This window comes from Arachis hypogaea, chromosome 4 (assembly GCF_003086295.3).
Source record: "Arachis hypogaea cultivar Tifrunner chromosome 4, arahy.Tifrunner.gnm2.J5K5, whole genome shotgun sequence".
Taxonomy (NCBI): Eukaryota; Viridiplantae; Streptophyta; class Magnoliopsida; order Fabales; family Fabaceae; genus Arachis; species Arachis hypogaea.
In genome coordinates, this window is record NC_092039.1 from 119,434,669 (window position 1) to 119,446,730 (window position 12,062).

General features: G+C 29.1%; 1 protein-coding gene and 1 non-coding gene across 4 annotated transcripts; one reads left to right on the top strand and one right to left on the bottom strand.

Moving 5' to 3' along the window:
• Positions 1-1,334: 1,334 nt before the first annotated feature.
• Positions 1,335-6,810, top strand: LOC112797589 (uncharacterized). Of its 3 annotated transcripts, XR_003818307.2 has the most exons (8): positions 1,335-1,642; positions 1,841-1,998; positions 2,324-2,468; positions 2,805-2,847; positions 3,031-3,063; positions 4,034-4,156; positions 4,515-5,553; positions 6,462-6,810. It is a non-coding gene; the product is annotated as an uncharacterized protein (transcript). The 3 variants fall into 3 exon arrangements; XR_011880592.1 differs by having other exon boundaries at positions 1,383-1,642; positions 4,524-6,529; XR_003818308.2 differs by lacking the exons at positions 4,515-5,553; positions 6,462-6,810 and having other exon boundaries at positions 1,376-1,642; positions 2,802-2,847; positions 4,034-4,416.
• Positions 6,811-9,225: 2,415 nt separating this feature from the next.
• Positions 9,226-10,473, bottom strand: LOC112795314 (putative F-box protein At4g17565). Its single transcript, XM_025837251.1, has one exon. The coding sequence runs from the start codon at positions 10,471-10,473 to the stop codon at positions 9,226-9,228; it is 1,248 nt and encodes a 415-aa protein (XP_025693036.1).
• Between the last annotated feature and the right edge of the window lie 1,589 nt (positions 10,474-12,062).

Below are 12,062 nucleotides of genomic sequence, written 5' to 3' on the forward strand. Positions count from 1 at the left end.
AAATTTAAACTGATTTCTTATTTTTTTTAAAAGATCTCCTACATATAGGCCTTTTTAATTGATATCATTTTATTAATAATATAACAATATATAATTCAATAATATTCACTAAAAAGTAAAAACCAAACTCAGTTTTTATATATAATTAAGAATCACACTAGTTAAATCTCTTTGTCAAATTAAATCAAAATTAAATTTTAAAATTTTAAAATAAAAAATTTAAATTCCAACTAAATGTCTTAACTCTTATGAGAACATAATAAATCTAAAAATCAAATTTTAACAAACTCATAAATCAATCTTTCAAAATTTTATCTTCAAATTTATAATTTGCACCCATGAAAAAATATTAGAGTTAATAGAGTATTTTTTTATAAATTAAAAGTATCTATAATTAAAAATCTAATTAAATATTTGACTATATATTTTATAGAAGAAATATTATGTTAATTTTAATATGGTTGATATAAAAATAACTTAATTACAAATTAAAAACAATATTAAAATTTAATTAAAAAAATATAAATACTTAATTATAAATTTAGTAAAATAATAAAATTATAGAATCGATTAATTAAATTTATAAAAAATATAGAATTTATTTTACTAAAAAGATAAACTTTTTTTTCATATAAATCTCTTCAAATTAAATCAAAATCAAAATTTAAAATTTCAAAATAAAAAAGAATTTAATTTCCAACAAAGCCTCCTATAAAAAATATGAATAGAAATAGGAGCTAATCCTGAACTTTCCGCTCTATACAAGTATACTCTAACATTTCTCCCTATCCTCTTGTCCGTTTTTCATTGTGGGAAAATTTTTCTTCCCATCTCCAATTAACACGGACATTATTCTATTTAATAAAAACTATATTTGATGGTGGACTTTTTTTTATTTAAAAAAATAATTATGTTATTTCCTCATTATAAAATAAATAAAGAGAATGATGAAGTTTTGCATTTAGGTGCAATTTTCCAATGAAACGACTAAAATGACTTTTACAAGGTTTATGCTGGATCAATTTAATTTTATTTAACTTAAAATTTATTATTTTTAATGTATTTTTTTAATTCTGAGAATAAAAATTAATAAAAAAAAAAACAAAAAAAAAACTTAAATCAAACGCATTCTAAAATTGTATTGTTTCATTGTTTTGTTTTTTCTTCTTCAAAAAATCTAAAACAAAAAAGAAACATGAAAGCTAAATCTATCTATTAATTAATAGATAGGAGAGTAGTAGTTAGTTGGTTGTTCAACAAGTGGTTGCTTTCATTGAGTGACACGTATCAGAACAAAACAAAATAAAAAAAAAAGTTAAAAACACCAGTTCCATGAGCCCGTGGATAAGAAAAGCATTGGGCAGTGATTTTTGAAAAAATTCAAATTCAAAATCATTATGGTACACAGTGTGAGGGAGAGAGAAAGACAGAACGATAGGGAGAGAGAGAAAGACAGAATGTTACAGAAAAGAAAACATGAGGGTGAAGAAAGGGGACGGAAGAAGGAAAAGAGGGTGGCGACGAAGGTGGCGATGACAGATAAGGAGACGAGATCGAGAGAGAAGAGGAGACAGAAATGTATTCTACAAGTTCGACAACACCTATCAGGTCCCATCTCACAGATCCATTTTAACTCTTCAATGTGAGTATTTGATTTGATCACCTCCTGTTCAATGCGTTGATTTCTTGATTAATCAAATCATATATTAGATTTAGTTATTCAGATTCATCCTCGCTCCATCTTTACTACTCTCTGGCTGAGGGAATAAATTGCAACATCATTTGTGGTTTTTTGTTCTTTTTTTCATTTTGGGAGATTTCTGTGGTTCTTTGTCTATAGCTTCAAGTATTTCGTGCAATTGGAAGCTTTCATCTTCGGGGTATGGAGAGTGTTGGTTCAGAACAGATAAGAGGAAGGAGAAGCCAGTGGAGGATGAGAACAAGATCAAGTGCAAAATGAAGACTATGAATTGCAAGTTCTGGAGAAAACTTATACTGGTAAGTGAATAATAAATGTGTGATGCAATGATTTAGGGCTTATTCTTATGGAAAAAAATAGCAGTGAATGAATCCATTTGTTCAGTTTCAAGTCTTTCCTTCTTTTTTTTTTTTTAGTTTTTTTTCTTTTTCCATGATTATTTTTATGAATAGATGCAGTGTCATTTGTGCATATGAGTACTCCAAATATAATGTTGTGTGTGAGACTGTGATTCATTTATATGTTATAGATTGTTTTTTACTAAAGCACCTTGCTTTAGTTAGGGCTTTTGGTGCCATTGTGGAATCATTTCCAAGCTTTACTCTTTGTTGTTCATTTTTTAAGCTGCAGATACATTTGGTTTAGACAGTTTTCAGGCTGTTGTTATGGAACTTCAACGAAACCATTTAGATTTTCATGCTGAAAATAGAGTAGAGAAGACAAAATGCTTAGTCCACAGGCCTTTTTTTTTCCTGGAGGATATCAGCAGGTCAGGTTTCTCTTATATTAAAAAAATTCCGTCTTCTACTTATGCCAATGTTTCATTTTAATCCACTGTGAAGTATTCTCACTATATTTTTGCAGATAGTGGTGTCAATTTCCTTGGTGGGTATATTTATAGATCTAAGAATATGAACATGTTTTGCTCAGGAAATGGAAAAGAGATTCAAGGCCTGTTTGCTGTTTCATCTAATTTTTTATTTTTGAAGTTTTTAGAACTGGACTGCTATATCTATATAGTAGTATTGCAAACTTGGATGTAATGAAATACTTTAAAAGTTACATAATTCAACTAACTATTTTGGTTTATTTTTACTGCCAGTAGAGCTCTAAAATCGCCATGGTGGACTATGGGCTGCAAATATTAGGTATACTGTATATTCCTTTTCATATGTACAATTTGGTGCCTTAATTTTATTTTAATTAGTTATTGTTGATTTTAGAATTACTAACTCAAAACTTTGTTAATCTGATTTTGATGACTATGCCTATAGCCAAAACCATGCCTATGCCTAACTTAGATTATTCTCTCTGTTATTGCTGTTGCACAGGTTCTGTTAATAATTCACATGCTCAAAGATGAGGTAATGTTGTTCTCTGATTTCGTGTTTTTATTCTTTTTATTTATTACTTTTTCTTTTTAGGAGATAAACAAAATCCAATCATTTAGTGTGTATTCAAAAATTTGCCTGTAATCCAACAATGAAAAATAAACCATTGGCATTGAAGAAAGAAAGTATCCAATAATAAAAAATTAGGCAATGGCATATTTTTTATTGTTCAATAGGCATATTTATTACATTCTCTTTTTAGGAATGTTCAATCCGTTGAGTTCATTTAGCTTTAGTTGTAAGTATATAATAGGCAAATTTTCTCCTTATGGAATGTTCACTGACATATAAAAAAAAAAGAAAAAGCAGGACGAGAAAAACCATAAAGAAATTGCTAAGGCTATACAGAAACAATATTCTGATCAGATTCATCTTACATATGCTAGCATGTCGGAATCTGAATTAAATATGATCTACTCATACCCAACATTGGGTTTAGTAGGTATCACTGAGGAATGTAGTTCATGAGTTCTGTTAGTTTTTTCTTATTTCAATTTATTAGCTTAATATATTTTTCTTGAATTCTATTGTTTGCCTTTTGGAAAATATAAAATGGTTATAGAATTTTATGATATTGTCTTAAGCATGCCTTTTATGTGTTTTAGGTATTTATTGCTTTTAATCACTTTTGTTGTCATTACTTGATCAAATCAAAATGTCCTTGATTTCTCCTTATTATGAACTATGAAGCTTATGATTGACGTCAAAAGATTTTCATAACTGCATAATTTGCTATATCTATTGGAGATTTTATAAGAAAGAAAAATATCTAATATTTTTAATGGTATATGGGCAAAACATCTTGGGAGGAGTAAAAATTTATTTCCTTTCAATAGATCCCCAGAGTTGAATTATTTTTTAAAAATTATGTATTTTTTTGTTTAATCTGCTTCTCTTTTTATTTTTTTTCCCTCATAGTTGATTGGATAATTAATTTTAGCAGGGAGTGTAAGTAGAGGACGGAGTGTTCCAACACCAAAAGCAGATCTCCTGAGGCTTGGCAAGGATTGTTATGATGTTCTTAGAGGAGAATAAGAATGTTGCTGGTTTGACAACTAAGATTAAGGTCAGAAAGTAGTCCGTTTTAAAAAGGGCTGAAAAATCCTTGAGGAAAGAGGATTTGTAATGTCAGTTATTTCCATAATTCTTTTATTATTGTATTTAAGTTTTTTGTGAATTTCAAAACTAACTTATTCCAACAATATTTATCTGTTTATGTATATGATGGAAAAGCATTGATTTAGTATGTCTGTATATATATGAACTTTTAATAATAAGTACTTAAAGTGCTAAAGAGATAGGTTCTTTCATATGCACTAATGCGGTATCTTTTTGTTTGAATGAATTGAATATTTTATCTTATTTATATGGCTTTCCTATATGTCTTTAGATTATTGTTGTATATTTTTTTAAACTTTTCTCAGTTTGATCAGAATCGAAATGTTACATCTTTGCTTAGCCATGATTGCAATGTTCAAAGGAGGCACAAAAAGGTATGAAAGTTTCCTGTTATCACATAAAATTGCTAGGTAAAAGTATTATTTCTAAGGAAATGCTTTCATAGTAGTGTATTTTAATTCTCGGTGGGAATATTTGAGTATGATATAATATATAGCTTTAGTGCATATTATCTAGGATGCAGTTACTTTTGTTTTGACATTAGCTTATAACTGCTATCTGCTTCATAAAAAATATCAAACTATTATGTATTGTCTTCTGATAAATTGGTGGCCTCTGCTTTTGCTGGGTTTACCCATCACTAGGGGTGGAAACAGGCCAGGCCAGGCCAGGCTTTGCTCTTAACAGGCCTGGTCTGTTATACAGTTAATTGGCCTGAGCCTGACCTGCAGCCTGTTACAGACTCTTTATAAAGTACTAGGCCTGGCCTGTTGTTCAATCTGGCCTGGCCTGAAGCCTGTTAAAAGGCCTGATAATTTTTTTTTACAAAAATAAAAATATTATTTAAAAAATTATTTTTTAATAAAAATATTTATATGTAATATGTCATATATTTAATATTTATAAAAAAATTTAAACTTTTAACGTATTTAAAATATACAAAAATATTTATAATAAAATATAATAAATTTAAAATATCTCATAATTTTATTAATAATAAATAATTATTTATATATTTAATTATATTTTAACAGGCCCAGGCAGGCCTGACAGGCCTATAAGGCTAATTAGTGAGCCTGGACCTGGCCTATTAACGTATTAAGGCTTTTAAAAGAGCCTGGGCCTGTACCTATTTTATAACAGGCCAGGCCAGGCCAAACACAGGCCAGGCTGCAGGCCCCTGGCAGTCCGCCTAGCCTATTTCCACCCCTACCCATCACTCTTCGGTAAACAAAGCTCAAAGCTACAAGAATGCACATTTATGTCAGAAAAAGCGGTCAAATTATCAGGCTGGCGTAGCAAAGATGCTCGCCCTGGGAGAGGAACTGAGAAATACCAATTTAGGTAGGAATACAACAATCTTTTCATAAATCTTGGATTATGAATTTATGAAACCTAAATTATATGATAGAGTCTGGCATACAGAGTACATCATTTCTGTTATATACATTGACTATGTGGCTAATTTACAAGCATGGAGGATAAAACTTTTGAAACATAAAATTAAAATTAAATATCAAAATACATGGACCATTACGCTTGCAAAAATACATAGACCACTAAGTTGAACATTAGAATTTACCACCAAATTGTGAATATTTTGAGCGTTTTTTTTTCATTTGTTTTAGACGCTATCTTTTTGGCTTTTGAGATGATGCATGATGATAGGATACTATTTAGCATTTTTGAAAAAATGAATTTATATATAGAGAATATGATTTTATATATGATTTTGTATGAAGAAATCTTAAAGACTATAAGACATGGTATTAACTAGCCTTTTAATTACATATATCTTACATTATGATTGATTTGCTTCTTTCCTTTTCTTTTCCTGTTCTCTTTTTTGTATTTCTTTGGACATTTGTTTGATTCTTAAAAACGATATCAATGCAGGTTTATAGATAGCTAGACTAATTTGTAACAATTCGTTCAAAGCATCCAAACAGTAGGAAAAATAAAAATCGTTAATATTCAAAATGATACCTAAAGAGATCATATATATGTTAATGAAGCTTTTCAAAAACTCGGTGTCTAAATTTGATTTACCAAATATATTAATGTAAGTCAAGTTTGTCTTTTAATCAACCTTTTATTAATACAAGTATTTTTTATTAAATTGAAAGTTGAAATTTTTAAAAATCCAATTAAATTATATATATAGTTTTTGTATAGCTGTAATGTTGGTGATATACAATATACGAATGGATTGCCAACGAAGTCCAAGTCCTTTGTTGTGTGTGTGATTGTAGTAATGTTTTGGAAGAAAAGATACCGAATATAGTAGGCCGATTCTGCTGTTAGAAGAGTGTCTAGCGAAGGAAAGAGAAGATGGTGACAAGTGCAAGGTAGAGTGGTTCGGAAGAAGAGGAGAGGAAAGAGAGGCCAGTGGAGGGTGAGAACAAGATCAAGCACAAAATGAAGACTGCTTTATAGTTGGTTGCGTTGTAGAAAAACTTATGCTGATAAGTGAATGTATTTTACCATTTTTGAACAATACTGGAATATTCCTTTACTTTTGTTGGTTTTTTTTTCACAGTTTAAGTGGGTTGTAAAGTAACTTTTTTGTTGAAACATGAAATTCTATTGTTGTGTTGTGCATTTCTTTGGTTCAGGGGAGGCTTACTCTTCAGAAGTAGTGCAAGCTGAGTTTATTTTGAGAGTACTCTTGAGTATTGGCAAGTGGTAGTTAAGAGCTTTATTTTGGGCATACTGTAAGATATTTTTGTTAATAGTTGTTCGAATGTATTCATTTTGCCATAATTTCTGTTACCATGTCTTCATAAAAATCACCTGCACTACTGAAGATCAGTTTAGAGATGAATTTAGAGATGAATGTCATCAACCTATTCAAAAGAGACATCCTGAATCTCAATAGTAAATTGGGAGAGCTTCAGGTACTGCTTGATGAGAAAGAAGCGAAGTTATCACACTATTAGAGTCTAGAGGTAAGCATGTTTAAGTCTCTCGAGACCCTAATGAGATATAAATATTGATTTTTTAAATTAGTTGTGATTGAAGTATGGAAGGGAGGATTGGATAATTTTGCGAGAGGAAAATTCATAGATGTCAAGAGGCATACATCTCCTGCTGTTGGTGGTTCTCCTAATCTTGAAGGATTGGTAACTGAAGCAAGTAATACTGAAAAAATGAATGAGGAACATTTTTGTACATGCAAGTGTTTAATATTTATTGTTGATAGATTTAGCATCTTAAAACAAATATTCCTATATCATCAATTCTACTCACCCATTTAATTATTTTTTTTATAGGTTTTTTAAAATTAAAAAAAATAACTAAGATAACATTCTTACCACACGTATATGTCTATACAGGACTAATGTATGGTGAATTTTTTGTTGTTATTTTTACAACACATCCGAAATTGTGCAATTCAAATTAAAAAATTATTAATTGAAATTGTCTTAAATAAACAGTAGTTTTCTATTATTAGAAAGTTAAACAGGGTTAGCCGCTTAGGCATCTCTGATGAATCTTCAATTGGTTTTATTTATTTATTTTCTCGGTTTAAATCCCTAAATATTATATTATGGACTGTGTGGTCAATAAAAAAAGGAAAGGACCTTCATTGTTTTAAATACAAAATACGAAGTAGCATTATAAAAAGGGTGAATGGATGAAATCCAAATAAAACAAATAGATTAACTAAAATTAATAAAGACTCTTACTGAATATTTAAGATTGGAGAGAAGTCAACAAATAGATTTGTGTGGCAAAAAAAATCTTTTTAAATTCGGCTAAAAACCTTTGCTATCTCTTTTCAAATTCGGAATTTCAAGTAAGAAACAGATTCAATTGGTTGACTTACTATAGAGATGTTGTAAACACACTTTAGTGATGGTAACATCATCATTCCTTTTACTTGATTTTTTAAGTTACACTCAGTAAGGATGAAAGTTATTACTTTATAAATGAGAATTAAAACTTAATTTGTAAACATGACACTTGGGTGACTATTTTTTTCAACCTTCTTTGTGAGATATATGTAAAAACTATTTGGATCATTTTTTTTTTTCATTTCTTGAATATCTTTGTGAATAAGTGCATTGGCTTTGCTGCTGTTTCTATCTTTTTGATCTGTGCCAACTGAAGTATAACTACGAGGAGGTTTGTTATTATTTTATTTATTTGTGTCCATCTATATCTTAGGGATAATCATCTCATTTTCTTTTCTGTTTCATAGCTTATAAGGATTATACCATGCTTCAATTTCTGAAAAATTTGAGATTCGAGATTATTCAGGCTGATATTTAGAGCTGGACAAACAAATAAAGTGAAAAAAAAAAGTAATTAGAACTTCACAAATAGAGGGTTTCAAAATAATCAACTAAATATTTATCAGTTATACGTTACCAATTTTTTATATGAGTACATTGTAAGCTTGCTCCCAAAATCTTTTTAATTAAAGATTAGTGTTTAAAAATTACGTGGATCAAGGAAAGGAGGTCATAATAGTTCCTTTGATATGTCTTTTACAAAACTCCCATATCACATCAAATTGGAAGTGTCTACAGCAAAAAAATGTGGTAAGTAATATCAAAATCAACTTCTATAATTCTTTATTACAGTATCAGACTAAACCTCCGTTAAGAGGAGTACTAGGGGATCAATAAGTTTTGTAATTTGTAGCCATCAATTGGTCATCATTGGTATTTTTAATGGCGGGAGATTTAATACAATAGTGTGGGATTATTCACTTTTCTTTTAATGGTTAAATACGCGCCAAATTTTAATAAAAGTGCTAGCCTCCTAAACTTTTTTTATGATTACTATCTAAGATTATAATTAACTTTTTATTTTATTTTTGACATTTTTATTGTTGACCCAATTTGGTATATTTAATCATATTTTACAAATGTGATATTTATAAAAAAAATAATAAAACTAACAAAAGAATAAAATAAAATAGAATATATTTTTATAAATAAATTATGTATACGACCCGGGCTACGGCTTTTCCCTAGTTTGGGTAATACCCAAATATTTGATTACATATTAGGACGACAAAAACCTATAATCGGGTAATATCCAAATAGGACGACAAAAAAAGTCCACATCTGTTAAAAATGTTTGGAAACTCCCATCTTCCAAATCGAAGATGCCAATCTGAGAACGGGGAGTAATGTTTTCAATTTCAAAGCACACTTCACGCATGTCATGCATGTCATCTGTAAAGTAGATTTGATTTCCTTTGCAATTCAAAAAATTGTTTGGCAGTATTTTAACAGAAGAATTGAGTCCAATTACTAGTATGTAATTCCCCAAACTCTGTATTCTTGACCATGTTTTCTCATTTTTCCTCAATTCATAGATATCAAATTTAACAGTCTCGCACTCGCAGAACCGCTTTTGATTCTTCATGTAATACCTATATCTTGCCCCTTTTACCAGCATCAATAAACTTCCATTATCACCTCCAATTAAATAGTAATAACAATTAAGCATTCCTACATTGGATGGAGGTGGTGTGGCTTCATGTTTTCCTCCCACTGGTCCTGACTTTGTTCTTGTATCAAATTCATATAGTTGGCCATGACAGTCTACTGCAAATATTTTCTCTTCAAAAAATATGACATCATGAACGTCGACTAGATCTCTTGTTGGAAATCTAATCCATCTCTTCTCCTTGGGCATGTAAAAGGCCAATTCTAGGAGTAATCCATATATGATCACTGCTGTAAAATCACTGTCACTGTCATTGTTAGGAGCTGAATTTATAATAGCCTTCCAAATTTGTTCTTGATGCACGAAAATGGTTTTTTCAGTGATAATGAGGCCCTTATAACCCAAAGTACATTCATCCCCATTGATATTAATTACATTTGGAAGAGTTGAAACTGGAGGAAGATCCAAGTGAACCTTTGTAAATGGATTTAGGATTCTTACAGTACCTTCATATACCATTACAATGATCAACCATCCATGATAAGAACCACACATGATGTTGTCTTGCATATCTGGTAACATGAGGTGGTAAATCCCCTTCTCTTCGAGACTACGAGCGTCAAGAATTCCTTCATCCTCGGAAGCACGAACTTCTTCTTCTAAGGATTCTTTAGCAGCACTGCCAGTAGATAGTACCAACCACGGAACTTTGTTGCCATCAGGAATCTTTAGAAGTTTCAAGTTCCATTGCTTACAAACTAATCGAAGTTGAATGTAATTGTCATATGAATAGAACCGCTTAGTAATTTCGTTAAACAAATCTTGATGAATATCTGACCATCGATCAAACTCAACCATTATAAATTTCAGATGAGAAGCAAACTGATTTAGAGAATAAAGAAAAAGACTACTCAAAAGACATGAATGGTTATTATATTTAAAGACGAGATAAGATAATATTTGACACGTTTAAAATTAATTATTAGCTTAATTTTAGCGAAAAAGATAATACAATTTAATTGATTATATAAGTTGAATTTTAACTATTAAAAAATGTCTTAGAAAAATATATTTTAAATGCCTTTATTTGAGGGATTTTCTTAAAATTAATCATCGTTAGTTAGTTATTTTGTATTTCAAAACTTAAACTAATTTTTCAGTTTTCAAAAATATCCTCTACATATAGGCCTTTTTAATTGATATCATTTTGTCAATAGTATAATAATATATAACTCAATAATATTCACTAAAAACCGAATTCAGTTTTTATATATAATTAAGAATCACACTACTTGAATCTCTTTTTAAATTAAATCAAAATTAAATTTTAAATTTTAAATAAAAAATTTAAACTCTAACTAAATGTCATAACTCTTACGAGAACCTAATAAATCTAAAAATCAAATTTTAACAAACTCATAAATCAACCTTCTAAAAATTTATCTTCAAATTTATAATTTGCATTCATAAAAAATATTAGAATTAATAGAGTATTTTTTTATAAATTAAAAATATCTATAATTAAAAATTTAATTAGATATTTAATTACATATTTTTTTTAAAAAATATTATATCAATTTTAATATGTTTGATATAAAACTAACTTAACTACAAATTAAAAATAATATAAAAATTTAATTAAAAATTATAGATACTTAATTATAAATTTAATAAAATAATAAAATTATAGAAATCAATAATTAAATTTATAGAAAATATAGAATTTATTTTACTAAAAAGATAAACTTTTTTTCCATATAAATCTCCTCAAATCTTCCTTTAAATCAAATTAAAATCAAAATTTAAAATTTCAAAATAAAAAATTTAAATTCCACCAAAGCCTCCCATAAAAAATATGAGTAAAAATAGGAGCTAACCCCCAGAACTCTCCATCCTATACAGGTATACCCTAACATTTCTCTTTGTCCTCATGTCCGTTTTTCATTGTGGAAAAAAATTTCTTCCCATCCCCAATTAACACGGACATTATTCTATTTAATAAAAGATAAAAGCTCTACATCCATATAAAAATTACATGGATGGTGTTCAAGTAGAATTCACTCTATGCGTTTCCTTCACCCACACACTCGTTTGCTTTACACGCGCCTCATATAACGTAATTCTTATTTTGCGCGATCAGCCTTTCTCAACGTGAACATTTTCCATATCATCGTAAACCTTCTTTGACATAATTAAATTCGTTTTTCTCCTCTATTCGCGTTTTTCTTCTCTGCATTATAGATTTGGATTGACTTCATTAACGTAATTAGCCTCGTCGTTCATCTTCTTCTTCGTTTTCTTCTTCAATTTGTACTTCTGAATTGAAACAATGAATGAATCAACTTCAAATCACTTGAATAAGTGTGATTTGGATCATTCTTCTGAAACGCATCAATTTGATGATGTTTAGATTATTGAATTTTGAATCGAATTCAATGGAATGAAAT

Excerpts from the sequence above, each read along its gene's own strand:
- LOC112795314 (XM_025837251.1), bottom strand. The coding sequence starts at position 10,473 with ATGGTTGAGTTTGATCGATGGTCAGATATTCATCAAGATTTGTTTAAC.